This window comes from Coccinella septempunctata, chromosome 4 (genome assembly GCF_907165205.1).
Source record: "Coccinella septempunctata chromosome 4, icCocSept1.1, whole genome shotgun sequence".
In the NCBI taxonomy this organism is placed as follows: Eukaryota; Metazoa; Arthropoda; class Insecta; order Coleoptera; family Coccinellidae; genus Coccinella; species Coccinella septempunctata.
The window spans coordinates 26,827,523-26,845,163 of record NC_058192.1 but is presented as its reverse complement, the minus strand read 5'-3'; the positions used below and the strand labels follow the sequence as shown (position 1 = coordinate 26,845,163).

Genomic DNA, 17,641 nt, shown 5'->3' with positions numbered 1-17,641 from the left:
AATGAGTGACTCTAGTAAAGTGGCCACGATGTTAAATGTAGGTTTACTCGAGCGTAAAAAAAATGCATATGAGGTATGTATGACCTTTAAATGGTAGGCGGGTGTCAAATAACAATACTCAAGTGAATTAGATTTTGATAAGGTATACACACCCCGCATATATCTTAGAGACACTGGATTAAACCAGTTTGAATAGGTAATTGATGAACACATATATCATAATCTGACACTTTGGAGTATATAGAAGATTGTTTGTACACGAAAAGTTAAACCATTTGAATCTCTCACAGACACGGCAATTGTTGGAAAAAAAAATCATTACCTAAGTACATCATTCACAGTTTCTAACAGCACCATTTTGCATTTATCCAATAACAACTCTAAGAATAGACAACGGTTTTCTGCCTGCTTCAAGGAATTATTAGATTTCAGCAAAAGCTCTCTGTTGAATTTCAACATAGATTCTTTTTCTGTAACCAAAATCTCAAAATTTTTTGTTTCTTCAGTTGAAGTTGATATATCAGATAACGCTTTTTTCAAAGTTATTATTTTATCTTCCTGTTTTCCCAAAATAGTTTCAAAAAGTCTCTTTTCTCCCAGAGCGTCATTCAACTGTTTTTTGAGTTCTTCGATTTCTTCCATAAGAGATATTTCCTTCATTTGAGTCTTTTTCTGGGCTATTCTTGTTAATTCTATCTCTTTTTCGTATGACTGATTAAGGTTCTCCAGATCAAAATTACGTTTTTCCTCAAACTGCTTCATCATCTGATCTTTCATGGACAAGTCATATTTTAAAGCTTCCAGTTCTCTCAAAACACTGCTCTTTTCTTCCTGTAAACTTATTTTTTCCATTTCCAAATTATTCATCTGATACTCCAAATTCTTCAGATCTTCATTGATTGCTTTCTCATTATATAGTTGCTTTTTCAGTTCTTCAATTTTTTCTTCAAGTTTATTAATTTTTAATTGCTGTTTTTCATAACTCGATTTTTTGCCACTAGTAGAACTGCGTTTTGATCTATGATGTGCGCTACTCTCACTACTACCTGTTGATGTTGAATCTTCATCGTCACCCTTGTGAACATATTTCACATTAACAAAATTTTCTTCAACATATGACATCAACATGTTTAATCTCTTTTTCTCAGTGTCAATTGTTGACTCTATTTCCTTCACGTACTCTTGAAGTTTCTTACTGAAATTTTCTAGGAATTCAATCTTTGAATTCTGTTCTTTAATTTTTGTATTGAGTTTCTCTATGATATATTTTCCATTATTTCTGCATGTTAATAATTTATTAGATAATATCTTTACTTCTTCACAATTCTGCTCCAGATCAAGTTTGGTTGACTTGACCTCTTCTTCCAATTCTTTGTTCCTAATTTTGAGATTATTCATTTCATTGAGTTCTTTTTCTTTTATTTCAATGAGGCTATTCAATTTATTGTTCTCTGAATACAAGTTATTTTTTTCATTGAATAGGTCATCATTTTCTTTAATGAGTTTACTGATAGTAGATTGAAGATGTTCGTTTTCATTTCTAATTTCACTATATTTTTCTATATCTCTTTCCCTCTTGTCCTTCAATTCATCAATCTCTTCCATCAATTGATGATTTTCTGATTTGAAAACAATCATCTTCTGCAGCTCATTGAATTTAGTATCTAAGTCTTTCTTGAGGTTCGTTATTTCGAAGATATAATTATCATTTTTATTGATTAGCTCTTCATTTTCCATTTTAGTGCTCCTTAATTGTTCTTCGAGGCGCTTAATATCATTCTCTAGGTTTTTATATTTGCTGAAAAATATATTGTATTCATGTTGTGCAGCTTTGAATTCTGCTGCAATTGATTCAATTTCCTTATCCTTATTTGCAATTATTTGTGAACAATTTTCATGTTCCTTAACAGCTTTCAACAATTCAGCATGTTCTTCAATGAAGCATTTATTGTGATTGTCTAAGAATTTGCACTCCTGAAATATTGAAACAATAAATTTAATCAAATCATAATATAAATAGTAAATTTAATATTGAAGTCAAATAGAGTTTGATTCATTGAAAATTTCTATTATTTCTCCCTATTTGGGAATTGCACCAATATGCAAATTATTAACAAAAACTCAAATTCTACGCGGTCCGTTTGATAATGACCTCACCTGCAGTTCACTGAGGAGATCTTGTCCATTAAAGGTTCGAAGATGATCAGAAAATGAACTTAAATCCAAATCTTCCATTGTTTCAAACATTGAATTTTCCGATTGTAAAGAATTTTCTGGAACAATTATAGGTCATAGCATATTAAAAAACATTTAATGTAATAGTAGTCACATTCCATGCATTGCAGAAATAAATACGAAAATACAAATACAAATTTATTTTGTATAGAAACATTAAGATATAGGGAGTTATTCTTTCTCAACCTTCTCAACAAAATTATACAGGGAAATGCGGAAGATGGAATTAATTTGCGTGTGATATCCGGGAAAATTCAAAATATATTCAAGTTTTTGTCACTTTCGGTTATAGTACCTATCAATTCCGTTTATTCAAATGGTTTTTCCAATAATTGAATACACTTTTGGATTCGCTATTGAATTATTATGTGACTTCCATCACGATTGATGTTCAAAAGCATTCCAAAATATCCTCGTTCGGGGTGTCAAAAAAAAAGATGAATATGATTATAGAATTTCCTCTCAACGTTGGAAGGATGGGGTTTTCAGGAATTATTTTTGAAGCCATGTTGTACGTCTTTGCACTATAATTTTGACGGATGGGAAAATGTTGCTGAGAATTCACTAGAAACGGCACATTATACGGAAAAATATGAAGAATACTTTTATTTTATAAAATACTCATTTGATAGTGTCCAAGTTAGTTTCAAAAGTTGGATTCTTTGAATTTTTGGTGATTTCATGGTACTTAATGGTCATAAAGAGAAAACTGGAAGACGTGGATGATATTTTGTGTTCATCAAATAAATTAAAAACTATATTCCGAAATTCACCGTTTGTGAGATATAGTTATTGAGTTCAAGGTTAAAAAAAGGAACAATTTTGACTTCGTGATGATTAAAAGCCTTACAAAAGCATAAGTATATAAAATTCTTGGGAAATGGGGTCACTTTTACACATATGGTTGGAGGTACATTTTTCATAAGGAGAATATACAATGGTTTCCCATTTGAAATAAGGAAGAATTAAAAGCTCAAATCAAAATTCGGCATTTTTTCTGAGTATTCTGTGGAATTTTTGCATCAAAATTAGAATGAAAAACGTACAACATGGCTTCAATAACAGTTCCTAGAAATCAAATTATTTTTAAGTAAAGGGGCATGCCGCTATGAGCATCTTTGCGATCATTCTCAATAGAGAATATTGGTCTAATAGCTCAAATATCTTCAGAAAGCTTCGAAAGATCATGATTAAAATTACATCGAAATTCGTTAGCTAATCCAAAAATCTAATAATTTATTGGGCAAGCCATTGAAAAAAAAACAAGTTCATAGCAACCGAACTGAACCTTGAAAATATTTTACAGCCAATTCAATTGGTTGTACTAGTGCCGTACTAGATCACATAACATTAAAGTTAGATTGAGTTATTTTGAAATTATTACTCTGTTTATATAATATGCACTCAATGCTCGACAGTTTGACTAATGGAATTTCTGTAATGAATTCCATTGGTAAAGATTGTGTTGACATAAAAAATACACTGCACCCCGGTTCTGTGAATGGATTTCATTATTGGATTTTCTGGTTATCGCAGATAACGCATGAGAAATCAATTTCAGGAAAATCTCCTTTGCAGTTCTCTGATTTTGGGAGAGGTTAATACAAAATTACCCCGTGGATTGCGCTTCACTTCAATTATTTGAAGAATTGAAAAGCTTCAAAAGTTTTGAGGGAATTGTGAGAATCAAGCGTATTTACACACATCAGTTCACTCTTCTTCGAGTGAGCAACTCTTTAATTCGCCATTGCGAATCATGGATGAGGATGTTTTGACCATTCATTATTTTATATATAATATATATACAATTAAAAAAAAATTATATTATAATATATAGTAGGTACATGTATTTTCGAGTTCTAACAGTTTATGTTAGTATTAAAAGGATTTCGAAAAAATAATATAATTAGAAACAATCAAACATTTGAAGCCATTTATTTCTTTAAATAATTGAAATCGGGCATTTGTTCCCATATTTTATTGTGGAAAGGCAAAGTTTGTCGGTTAGTTAATAAATAACCCTGCATTGGTAAAAATATTCATTCTCAAAAGTAATACCTGCTTTTTCAGAAAAGCAACGTTTTTCTTCAATATCAACGGATTCCCCTGATGATCTTACAGGCGGTAAATTCTTAGACCGACCGGATTTTGAAGAATTAGTTCCTAACATCCTCTTAGGATCATACAATGAATCCTTCAGAATACAATCACGGGAATTTTCTTGAATATTTGCCGATTTATTGAACAAAAGAGCGTTTTTAAGGAATTGTGGAGTATCTAAACCACCTGGAGTAATGGGGGATGAAAGTTGACGTTGTAATTTAGGGCTAGTGAATAAATCAAAGTCACGACGCCAGGAGTGTTGCAGTTTCTTAAGAGGAGTGGATGATGTAACATGGGATAGAAAAGGGGAGTTAGGAATACCTGAGGAATTGGATAAATTTGAAGGATTTTTTTCAAGAATCGGCTCATTCAATTCAATTCCTTTCTTCTTGTAAGCTGTAGTAAGAGCTTGAACTTTGTTCTTCAGGATCTGAAAGGATACACAATGAAAATACATCATACATGAAGTTCACTAAAGTTATAGTGAAAAAGGTGAGCGAAATATGCAGTTAATTGGATACTTCTCTGAATGTCCGTGCTACAAGCATAGGAAAACATTTAAGAAATTCTACTGCCTTACATGCTGATTAGTAGTTAATCTCAACAATAAAGCCAACCATCCTTATAAGGTAGGTACATGGTAGTTTTGAAAGGGTGCTTAATTCTTAGGTTAAATGAAATTATTTGTTTTTTTTTTTCAAATAAAACGACCTTTCGACGTCCAATTTGATGTATATGGTACAGTGTGTTTCACATAAGCGGGTTACTAGATTTTGTGAGTTATATTGGTTGAGCAAAATTAATAAGTTAACCATCGCTATGATCATATTCTTCACGGGCTATCCAATATCGGAAAAACTATCGAACATAGGTATAAAAAGCTATTACGGAGACATATATGGCATTCTCCTTTGGGGTCAGAGTGCAGATTGCTGAACGTGACCTCCTACAGAAAAGGCTGTGTGGGCTATTTTTTTGATAAAATCTACTGAGAGCTGCATATAGGTCTTCAAAAGTGAAAAAATGCTTACCACATCAGTTTTCATACTTGCCAGTCTAAACTACGTCCGTCAGAATCGGCATAAATTAAAAAAAAAAATCAGATTTCCATGGATACGATGCATGTCAGAAAAATAAGTTCTCTATACCCCTAGCCAGAATAAAGAAGGGTCAGCAGGGCATATTCGATGTAAGCAAGTTAATAATACGTTTCATCGGAATCTGAACGACTTATACTCTACCTACATATTTCCACAATCAGGAAGATAGCGAGACGAATTTGGAATCATAACGTGAAAAATGAACACACTACTCGCAATTATGCGGAAGATAGTTTGGAACATAAAGGGAAAATTTTGAAATCGGTGGATTATTCAAATACAAAAGAAATGTAAATTTTTATGTTAACAAAAGCATGTCATTACAGCCAGAATGTGTTCCTAGATGAAAATGATGTAACGTCTTCAACTATCAGTCCGAGAGGATAACCAACCCTTCTCCAGCATTTGCATTTTATGTGTCAATAATTTAATATCCTTTCATAGAAAAAATAAATATACACTGATCTTTCCATGCAAATAATTAGATTAGGTAACCCTTCAATGATATAAAAGTTAATTATGTTTATCACATATATTATTTTCGAATTCATATTTACCGAAGTGAATTCACATTGTGATAATATACGTTATTACTGAGACTTTTACGTAGAACCTACAACATAGCGCTGATTTAAAACTAAAAAATGTTTTTACAAGCGTCATAACATTTTATATTGTGGTGAGTATTAGACTTGTACACATATTCTAATAAAAAATTCCTGAAATAAAAAAAAACACTTTTCCTTTAACCATTTTTTTTCAATTCGGCTCGGTCGGAAAAAGGCAGGCTGTTGAAAATACATGAAAACATTTAATTTTCACTTTCATCTCACTAGCAGGCCAGGGGATCCACTTTTTCTGACCAATTTGCCTTAAAGAACCATAATAAAATGAATTTCATAACAACCGAGGCGAAAACACTATTCTCCGTTATCGATGAGTTGCATCGGTCGTACCCACCCTGAGTGTGATTGGTGATAACCTCACTTCTGTCAGTTATTTCAACTGACGTGGATTTGTTTACTTTTGGTAAACGTCAAAAATCACAAATTTTCTAGAGCTTTTTTTTTAGGTTTTCCGATGTGGCTCCTGGGACGGGAGTATTCACTGCTAATTAAACGATTTCCTCCAATGGCATGATTTTCGGAACATAGTTTTTCATTGATGTGATGAATCTACTCAGAACACAAAGTTCCACCCACATCTTCCAGATTTTTCATTATAAACAATACATACCATAAAAATACCAGAAATTCAAAAATCCCGTCTTACGAAAGTTGAACGCTCACTTTCACTATTTGATCGTTTCGGAAAATGAAAATATTCTTCATATTCATATTCTTTCATATTTTTTATAAATTGATGTTCAAAAATGAAAAATATTTCTGAAACTTGAGTACTTTGGCTGAATGTATCTCTGTTTAAAAGAATAACCTTAACAACACATTGCAGATGTGATGTCTCTCTATCATTTGATTTTGGAAAACAGTAGAATCTTCAGAATTTTTTTTTAACAACATTTTCTCCGTAATAACTTTGCATGCCTATATTCGAAAGCATTTACGATAGCATAGTTCGATAGCCCATGAAAAATACTATCAGTTCGATGATTCACTCTACAGTTTTACTCAACGAGTCAGTAACTCATAAAATTCAGTGACTCACGTGAAATGAAAATCGAATATACAGTGTTGAACCGCCAAAGTTTCGGCTGGATTTCAGAAGAAAATAAGAATGAATTTTTATTAGTATTATTTGTTTTCGAGATACAGGGATTTCAATGTTTTCAGAAAAAAAAATTTCTTAGTACAAGAAAATTGATGAGCGTACAGAAAAAACCCTAGTATACAATGATCTGTCGATTTTTGTCCTAATGCCGATTATATTATCCTGTGAAACGCCACTGGGATTAATAATTTGATTCATAGAATATTGGAAGAAGTCCTTTAGTGCCGCAAATGAGCATGCTAGCTTTAATCTAAAACAGCCAAAATGTTTTTCTTCAAAAACATTGACACCCTGTATTTCGAAACCAGGACATACGATCATGGGAATACAAAATCTTATTTGTTCAAACTGATCCCGAATGTTCAACGGTTCAAACCAGGGTAACCCTGTACTGTATTTGATTCCAACATTTCAATCCCCCAAAACACATTTCTACTTTCTACATGCTTCACTTGCTGAAGTTGACTTTACGGGGATATTCAATTACAGGCGACTGTTTCCAAGTTCCCTTTGAATTCCTTAATTATATCAGTTTAAAAAATCGTTTTATCCATTCCAAAAACCAGGTCATTGCAAATTTTTATTCCAATCAAAATATCACTGAATATACTTTGTGAAACTCTTACCGTTACTGCTCTTTGTGCATGCTGTGGAACAAAATTTCAACAGTTTAAAAATTGAAAAAAAAAATACTTCTTTGTTGATATTCAAAAATTAATTTACTTTACCCAATGAAATTTTGAATGAAATCAGAATAAATCTTCTTTAAAATATATCCCTGAATAAACTCATTAAATTAATACCCTCTGCTCAACAATTATTGATAGGGATCACATATGAATTCCGTGGCTTTTGAACTTGAAACCGATTAGACGATTATCACAAAATGTGTTCTCAAACCACGAAACGTGTTTCGCTAAAACAATAGTATATTAAGGTGGGTGAAGGTACAATTAGCATAGAAGAATAAGCATGACTTCGCGATTTTTCATAAACCTTCATATGCGAATATAACAATTTTTAAGAACTCAAAACACCAATACTCTCAGAAAATAGCTGCGTATTTATATCCTATAAGTTCGATTTGAATTGACAATAATTGAAAGAGCGGAAGCAATATCGATGTATCATTCATACCGAGAAGAACTTTGGTTCCTGTGCAACCAATACCAAATCATTTGGTGGATACATGAAAGGTTTTAACAGGGAAAAGTGTCCCGGCTTGGAATAGGTTCATCTTAAAGAACTCAGTAGCTTATGGTCATGGGGAAGATCGGTAGCGCAGTATAACAGCTGCTCAAGATAGCCCCTTTTGATTATCAGTGCTAAAAGAAATCCCTCATATCCGTCATCTCGGCTCAATAGATCACTATGTAACAGGAGTTTTAATTTCTAATCAGACTGTATGATCAAAGAGTATCAACAAGATACTCTTTGGTAAGACGCCGACTGTACAGGATGGGCAAAATTGGTGATACCTGAACTACAACTTTTTAACCCAACGAGATAGAGGAAAATGAATAATAATGGCATCAACTGCATTCCTCTTTCTTCTTTTGTTTTTGAGTTATAAGCCAAAATTTAAATTTGGGCGATTCCAACTTTGGCTAGGATGTTGAAATGAAGACATTATACATACACTTTTTTGATAGCAATCCAGTGGTGTACTATGATTTTTTCCTACAGGTTTATTTGCTGAGCTATAACATGAAGTTTTGTTTTTTCTTATAAAAACAGTAGTTTAAAATGACTTACGGCCGTTTTCAATAACCTATCCAAGATAAGGGATAGATCGCTATCTCCAGTTCGTCTGCCTATCTATCCTTGTAGTTATCTATCTATGGTTTGCATTTCACAATTATGGTTTGACGTTATCTATCTCAAGGCAAGGATAGATAGGAATCTATTCATCTCAGACCACAGAACACTAATATAAGACCTCACGTCATTAATTCATTTCTAGCGTTTGAGATATTGGAGTGTGTTAGAAACTAGAAAGTGTAAATATTTGAATATTATGTATTATATAAAAGGTTAATCGTGTGTGTATGACTACATACCCGTATGCACTGTTTCATTAAACGAGCTCAATTCCTTAAGGTCTTTTTTCCCATAGAGATTCTATGCTTAAACGTCGTTCAATGAAAGGTGCATACGGCAATAAATACATCACAATAATTGTTGGTCGAGATTCTCAACTACGCAATACGTGAAAATTAATTCCTCAACCGTAAGTACCTTCAAATAAAAGCGCCGTTGTTATCGATATTCAGTTTTCATTAATTTCAAGTTCTGAGGGCAATGATTTTTTCAGCCTAAATCAAAACCAATGACTAAAGAAGAGACCATGCGTTTGGTAGAATTTGTAGCAGCTGATGGGGTTATTACCAGCAGAGCTACTAATGCTACCAACAATAAATTGAAAGAGGAGAGTTGGAGAAGATTGACCGAATCCTTCAACTCTTCGGTTTCAATTTTCCCACAGTGCGCCCTCAAATATGGATTAATTAAATCCAATAATCCAACAGTTCACTCACAGCACCTTTGCTCAGTTGAATTCTACATGTGAAATCGTAATCATTCAAAATAATCATGTAATCAACTCGTGCTTTATAAACTTTTTGTATTATGGTCTCTTCCGCTTCACTTTCTTCATCGAACTCATCAACCATCTCTAATAATTCCATGTCGCTGTCGTCGCTACTCAAATAATCCATTTTTTAAAGTTAATTACAATTCAATTGTCAAGAAAACAGCACTGAAATGCACTCTGATAACGATTTCCAACGCTTATCTCTACGCCTTACTGCTCGAACTCGACAGATCAAAAAACTGAACTACCGGAGATACTTTTTACAATCGATGGTTTACTTCAAATTTCTTTGAAACGCAGATAGGCGCATATATAATGAAAGTTCCTATCTCTGGTTGTCAATCTGACCTCATTTCAGAGGAAGGGATAGATCGCTGGGACCAGTAAAAATCGCTATCTGCAGATAAAATATTGAAACGTAAACAAGCACAAAAGGACAGATCGGTCTATCCCTAGTATCTATCTATCCACCGTTTTGATGGATAGATAGGTTATTGAAAACGGCCGTTAGAAAGAATCGATATTTTTTTACCGTTTCAGAAGTATATCATACATCGCCCACAATCTTTCTCAGTCATTTTAAACTACTGTTTTCAAAAGAAAAAATAAATCTTTATGTTATAGCTCGGCAAATATACCTGTTAAAAAATATCATAGTACGCCACTGGAGCATACACTAATTTCTCCCTGATGCGAACCAATCAGGAAACAGCACATGTCATGCGACAACGATAGAGAGAGAGGGAGAGTGGGAGTTGTCGCTGTCTCTGTCGTATTCTTCAACTTGAAGAATTTGTAACGGTCTTTCCACTCTTTCCGCCATTCAATTCTGAATTGTTCTGATAGTTGCTTACTTGCCCAAACATTTGTGCTCTGAAAGCTGCTACTGAATATTTTGAGAATATATTTGGAATATCTTCAAGCAATTTTCATTGCTCTAATTTATATCTATTATATTTCAGGAGTTTCTTCAAATTAAAGCAATTTTTATTGCTCTAATTCATATCTATTGTATTTCAGGAGTTTCTTCAAATTAAAGCAATTTTTATTGCTCTAATTCATATCTATTGTATTTCAGGAGTTTCTTCAAATTAAAGCAATTTTCATTGCTTCAATTTTTAACTTGTAGTTTAGCTTTCAGGAAATAGATTCTTGAACATGGATGGGGAAAAGTATGTATTCACTGTTATGTTATGTTATTATACATATTATTGATTCATTATTAAAACCTCATATTTCAGCGATAAACTGATTTGTCAAATCTGTAAAAAGAAATACTCTAGTGTTTCGGCGAAATATCGCCATTTGCGAGATGTTCATAATGAACAACCTATTGCAAAACAGACAGTGCATATAAAATGCCCCATTTGCCCTCAAGAAGAAAAAGTAGCTCTTGAGTCTCATGATATGCTGATTAATCACTTACAGCAGATTCATTCTCTAAGTATCAAGACATCACTTTTTACTTTTAAGAATGAAGAAGAATTTGAGACTTGGAGAGCACTTGATAACAGAAATGTGGATTACGTAAAACGAAGAGATCGTAAAATCAGCGATGGACAGGTGGTATATTATGAATGCAATCGTAGTAATTTTTCAGGTTTGTACCTATTTGTTATTCATCATAATATTTACAAGTGAAGTATTATTATTTCACCAGCGATAATGTAATATCATCTATCTGTTCCATTTTTAGGATATACTAGCCAATGTAGCAAACGCAGCATGAAAACTGGGGGAAGTATCAAAATCTCTGGTTTCTGCCCTTCTAGAATTCGTGTGAAGATATGTAATACAGGTAAATATTGTAATATTTTAGTTGTATTCTCTAGAGCGATATACTGAATATGTTCAAGGGGTGGATGTTAAATTTGTTGAAACACATGTTGGTCATGACGATCTACTGCGATCTAAACATTTGACAAAGGACCAGCAGGAAATGATTGCTAGTAAATTGGCAGCTGGAGTCACAAAAGAAAGAATTTTGGAAGATGCAAGAACTATAACCGGCAATAAGCTAGAAAGAATTAATGTGCTTAAAAGGGCAGATCTTGCTTATATTATAAGAAAATTCAACATAGAGAAGAGGAGACATGATGATGACATGGTTGCCACCACTTTAAAAGTGAAAGAGTGGAACAGTCAAGGAAAAAATTATGTTTTTTTGTTCAAGCAAATTGGTATGTATATTATTCAAAATTGTGCCTTCATTCCTATTCTTTCTTTACAAATTGTAAAATTATCAGGAGAAACCTACCCAGGATTGAAGGCAGAAGACTTTGCTCTAGGATTCATGAACGATGATATGGAGAGAAAGCTCAAACAATTCAAAAGGATAATATGCATCGATGGAACCCATGGCACGAACTCAAGACATTATGATCTGACTATAGTTTTAATCAAAGATGAGAATAAAATCGGTTTCCCGGTGGCTTTCTTATTATCGAATAGACTGGATCAAACCATCCAAAATATTTTTTTTGATGCTTTGAAATCTAAGATTGGAGAGCCAGTGGACGCAGAATATATTATGACCGATGATGATATAAAATATTATAATGCATGGTGTCAGGTATTGAAGAACATAGCTACATATTGGATTTATGTTACAGCTATTAAATTTTTAATACATTTTCCAGGCAATGGTAACTGAAAGAAAGCCAAGAAGGCTCCTCTGTACTTGGCATGTTATTAAGAATTGGAATATACAGGGGAGAAACAAGTTGAAGAATGTGGACAACAAAAAAGAGATGAAAAATAGAATGCGAAAAATTTTGAAGGAGACTGATGTATCAACATTCCACAAGATGAAAGACGAATATTTCAAGCATTTGGAAGAAGGACAGGAAAATGAATTTTTGAAATATTTAAAGAAGTGAGTTGTTTTAAATGTGGAAGAGTATAATTGAAGATTTTCATAAATGTTTTTCAGTTATTATTTCCAAAGTGAAGAAAGAATCATGATGTGGGCTCACTGCCACAGAGTAAATGTTGGGATTAATACCAACATGGCTATAGAAAGCCTGAATAAAGTATTGAAGTACAATAAAATGAGGGGAAATCAGAATTTACGGTATTGTTTTGAAGGATGCACCATGAATAATAATCATATTCTATAAAATGTATTGTAGGGTAGAGAAATTACTGGACACTTTGGAGGAATTGGTAAATGAAAAGATGTGGAAAAACATTATTGACACTGAAAGACCTTCTGCCAATCAATACCAGGCCAGAGTTAACCGAGAAGCTCATTCGAAAGCAGAAAATGGACTGACCGATAAAGTAGTATGCTTAGAAACTGGTGAGTTTAGAGTACCATCGGAATCCGTGAGTAATAAATTTTATATTGTGTCATATAATGAGTTGTGTGATAAGGATTGCACATCTCTATATTGCATTAAGTGCAAAATATGCATCCATAGGTTTAGATGTCAATGTGCAGAGTTTACTATAAAAACTGCCATGTGTAAACATATACATGCAGTTGCTCTGGTCGCAGAGAGAAGCGATTCTGTTTTAGGTGTGAGAACTGTAAATGATGATGATGAGGACAACAACTTATATATATGTCAACCATCAACAAGTAGGGCTGCTTATGAAATGGATGTCCAGAGTGTCGTAGGTGGATCCAGTCAAATTACAAATGATCCAATAGATTCTACTACAAAAGATGTAAGTCTTTGTGATGATTCATGCATATGGTTCTTCATAGTTTATTATAGATTGTATTAGAACAAGCTAGAATGCAGCTTGGTTTATTGGATGTGGGTACCCTTCGTAACATTGCAAAAATTATTAGAGACGCTTATAACTTGCAATGCAATAATGCTTCTACCAGCAGAAAAAGAAAAATAGAGAAACAGTTGTATTTCCCAAGTAAGAAGTAGTCAAGTTGCACATCATGTTGGTGGAGTCAAAAGGTTTATTGTCTATGGAATAAATGTATGTTTTCTAATGTATTGGGGCTTGGTATGATGTGTAAATGTAGCTTATTTTGATAATTCCAGATCAATATGAAGAAGACTCTTTGCCTTTTCAGTTTCTTTTGAAATACTGCATGTCATTTACTCAAATCTACTAACTAACAGGTGATATAATGGAAGGTTGTAAGGTTATCGACAAATAAAGCATGTTTTTTAACACCAAATAAAAGTACGATTCAAGGTAGTGGTAATAAAAAGAATTTCAAAAAGGAAGTATTTTTCCTATAATTTATAGAAGCTTGATGTACATTTGACTTTTATTTTTTGAGTATTCTAGATCTAAATGAGATAATTAAATAATGTTAGAAGAGGAAAATTGGAATTGAAAGAGTCCTTATGTATTTTTCTATTGCAACATGTTGGTGTAAGGATGGTTTTAAGGCTATACTTGAAAGAGGTTGGTCAATTTTTAATTGATTTGACACATAATTAATTTTTAATCTTGTACAGCTTTCTATTTCAGACTTTGAATTTCAACCACCTCGGAGAAGACTCTAATTTCCCTTTATGGAAGAATCAAGATAAGATGTCCTTCAGTATTGAATATCTCCTGTTAATTTTGTTTTGTTTTTTTTTTGTAAACACGGGGAGGCAGGGTTTTTTCTTCTGAGGTTTTTCCCTGAGCTCTTGTATCATACGCAGAATTGTATGGTTCCCCGTTGCACTAACCTCAGCTAAATATTAACATGAATAAAGAAGCATGTTAATCATAGCAAGACTTTTTTTCCTTTACTCCTTAGAATGAAACTGATTTAAGTTTTTCCAAATCATAATACAAAATTTAAGTATGTTCGGTACTAATCAGAGAGAGATGATCAAATCTCAGCTAAATACTAACATAACAATAATGAAGCACATTTATCAATAGCGAGACATTTTTTCTTTTACTCCTCAGTAGGAAATTAATTTCAGATTTTTTGAGCCTTTCCAATTATAATACGAAGTGACCTACTGTCAGTATGTACGAATCATAATTTTTTAGAGATGATCAAATGAAATATACAAAAAAAGATAATATTATTTGTGGCATTATTTTCACTGCTTCACAAATAATGGATCATGCTTATTCGTAACTCGTTATCGAATTGCTGTAATCAAAATTTTTTATTTTTCACTTCAGAGTTTTTGAATTGTACTCGAACTGTATGTAATTTGCGAAAAGTTGAACTCGTAATCGTAATGCCCAAATGAATTACTACAATATTTCTGCTTGTTTTTTATTACAAAATTGATGACAAATCTATATATTCTAACTTTGAATTCATTTGATAATCCGCAAGTCTTCGAAAATTCAGAACAAAATATATGCACACGTACAAACAACACGCAAACATCTTTGCTCTCCACAAAAGTAATTAAATTTAGGCCTTAAAATAATACGCAAATATGAAAAAGAATAGCATATTCCACCTGCTACAATCAAAACATTTTTGTTTTGATCATGTCGCTGTCACTCTGTCACTATCGGAATACAGGTTATGTTGTTTATGGTGCATTTTGGTTTTCCTACACGTCGACGACCTAATCGTCGACGTGGGGAGGAAATAAGTGGTATACAGTGCTGTTTCCTGATTGGTCGAGAAATTTCGTACCGGGGAGAAATTAGTGTATGCTCGCCACTGGATTGCTATCAAAAAAAGTGTCTGTATAATGTTTTCATTTCAACATCCTAGCTCAAACAGAAACAGAGATAATGACCAAACTTGAAATTTCAATTTTGGCCTATAACTCGAAAACAAAAGAAGATAGAGGAATGCAGTTGATGGCATTATTTTCCCGAAAAAAGAAGACCGTAATGTGTCACGCATTTTCCTCTATCTCGTTGGGTTGAAAAAGTTGTAATTCAGGTATCACCAACTCGATTTTCATAAATGAAATTTACTATTATACCAATGAAGTGGCGGACTGAATTTTTTTTTACTACGTCACTGTTTTCTACATAAAAAAAGTGTCTCTAGAATGTCAAATTTGTTTTTTGATATCCGTGAAACTTTACGAAATAGGGGCACCAGTTCAAAGAGCCGAAAAATGAGATTTCACTCATAACTTGGAAACAAAAGAAGATAGAGGGATGCGGTCTGGGCCATTATCCATCTTTTGAAAATCGAGCTCGGAAACGTGTCATCCATTTTTTTCCTAGGTCTCAAGGTTACAGAGCTGCCATTCAATCTCCTCGAATTTTGCCCACCCTGTACGTTGGTGGTTTGAGAGCACGTCGGCGGGCACAGCACCCCGATGGACGGACTCTTGTTTAAAGGGATATACAGGATGTCCCAAAACTAGTGAATCAAACGTCACACCACGATAGAGTAGATCAAATATCATCGAATGACACCAACATTAGTTCAACGGAAATGTACCGTTTCCAAAATAATCAGAATTTCATTGAAATACCTAAAGATACCGAGTTTTTGAACTATTTTTCTTAATCACAGGGCCAGTTTGTGAAGAAGAATATCGATTTTAAATTATATTGAACTAAGATTATTGTTTTATCTCCCCTAATTGAAATTATCTGAAGTGGTTAATCGATAACCTAAGTAATTATAAATTAAAACAATTGTTTTTTTCTACATGATTTTCATTACTCAGAATAAACCCCCTCTATAAGGGTGATAATATGAGAGAAAAACGCTATCCTTAATCACAAATTGGCCTTGTGATTGAAAAAATAGTTCGAAAATCGGCAACTTTAGGTAAGGTTTTTTCAGAAACGGTACATTTTCGCTCAACTAATGTTGGTGCCATTCGGTAATATTTGATCTACTCTATCGTGGTGTGACGTTTGATTCACTAGTTTTGGGACAGCCCGTATGTTGAAGATATCCAAAACTGTTCATGGTTTCCACAACTTCTTTTGGAGGAGATTTCATTTGTCATGGCTAGAATTTTTTGGACCGTCACACAAAGTTGGTTGTTTTGCAGAACGCTAGATTCGCTTGCGACAGCTATTGATAAAATTTTAATTGACGATAAGACCTGTCCTCGCCGTAGTCGCCTGGTTAATGAAACGCTGGAAGCTCATGCTATTTAAAGGATGGAATGACTCTATGCAACATAAATTGCATGGACATGACATGTCTGGGCAGAGACTTCTAGGGAGCTGTCCTCCCTAGAACAACCGATTAACATTATGGAGCAACTTTTTAAAGCTTTGCTGGGTATTTGGACCAATTTCTACCAAAATTTCATGAATTGTCTCAGCAAAAGTATGGTACGAAGAGTAGAATGCTTTACCGATTCTTTCAATTTTTTATCCATTTAATTTTTTTCTCTATTTTTCTAACCTATAATTTCCCATATTTGAAAAAAAAACAAGAATATCAACTAAATATACTCTGGTATCTGCATCAAAATAATCATCTAGAAGTGAACATTCCCGAAATGAATTGATGGAAGGTCGGTGATCCCTATCAATTGTTATAATATTCTCAAAACTTTTCACGCTCAATTTTCCCTAAAATAAAAACAGAGAAACCAAACAGAAAACAAAGTTAACAAAAAAATTTCCCTATTCCAATGAACAATGAAATAAACACTATGAAGTCAAAATATATTATACTTAAGATTTTCTGAAATAATTGGAGTTTCGAAGAACCCAACTTGGAGTACACTTATTTGAATAAAACTTACCTCTGAAACTTCTGTGTAATGCTCGAGTGAAGCTTTTGTTTCTTGCAGTTTTTCTTCTAATTCGACCTTTGATTTTTTCAATAATTTATTCTCATCTTCATATAGAGCAAATAATGTCTGAAGGTCGAAAAATTCTTTTTTTTTCTGTTCATCTTTTCGTTGCATTTCACCTAACTTCCTATCCAGAACTTCCCTCTGAAAAGAAATCATAATAAATATAACAGAAATCAGTTATTGGTGGAAATAAACTTTATTTATCAATAAAT

At 33.1% G+C, this 17,641-nt stretch overlaps 2 protein-coding genes across 20 annotated transcripts in view; one reads left to right on the top strand and one right to left on the bottom strand.

Moving 5' to 3' along the window:
* LOC123311457 (uncharacterized protein PFB0145c-like) overlaps positions 1–17,641 on the bottom strand; it is a 55,005-nt gene that overhangs the window by 27,055 nt on the left and 10,309 nt on the right. For 6 of the 9 annotated variants that reach the window (XM_044895445.1, XM_044895448.1, XM_044895450.1 and 3 more), the window contains exons 7-11: positions 17,376–17,570; positions 7,793–7,813; positions 4,294–4,768; positions 2,158–2,273; positions 323–1,974 (exon numbers count right to left, since the gene is read on the bottom strand). In XM_044895445.1, the coding sequence (XP_044751380.1) occupies positions 323–1,974; positions 2,158–2,273; positions 4,294–4,768; positions 7,793–7,813; positions 17,376–17,570 (2,459 nt within the window). The remainder of the gene's footprint in view (positions 1–322; positions 1,975–2,157; positions 2,274–4,293; positions 4,769–7,792; positions 7,814–17,375; positions 17,571–17,641) is intronic. The other 3 variants (XM_044895447.1, XM_044895446.1, XM_044895449.1) reach the window with 3 other exon arrangements.
* Positions 12,166–14,454, top strand: LOC123311460. 11 transcript variants are annotated; one of them, XM_044895457.1, is made up of 7 exons: positions 12,166–12,331; positions 12,399–12,634; positions 12,692–12,832; positions 12,891–13,431; positions 13,482–13,635; positions 14,020–14,139; positions 14,206–14,454. In XM_044895457.1, the coding sequence occupies exons 1-6, from the start codon at positions 12,290–12,292 to the stop codon at positions 14,040–14,042; spliced, it is 1,137 nt and encodes a 378-aa protein (XP_044751392.1). In that variant the 5' UTR covers positions 12,166–12,289; the 3' UTR covers positions 14,043–14,139; positions 14,206–14,454. The 11 variants fall into 11 exon arrangements, with proteins under 11 accessions (XP_044751392.1, XP_044751393.1, XP_044751396.1 ...); XM_044895458.1 differs by having other exon boundaries at positions 14,193–14,454; XM_044895461.1 differs by having other exon boundaries at positions 14,012–14,139; positions 14,206–14,227.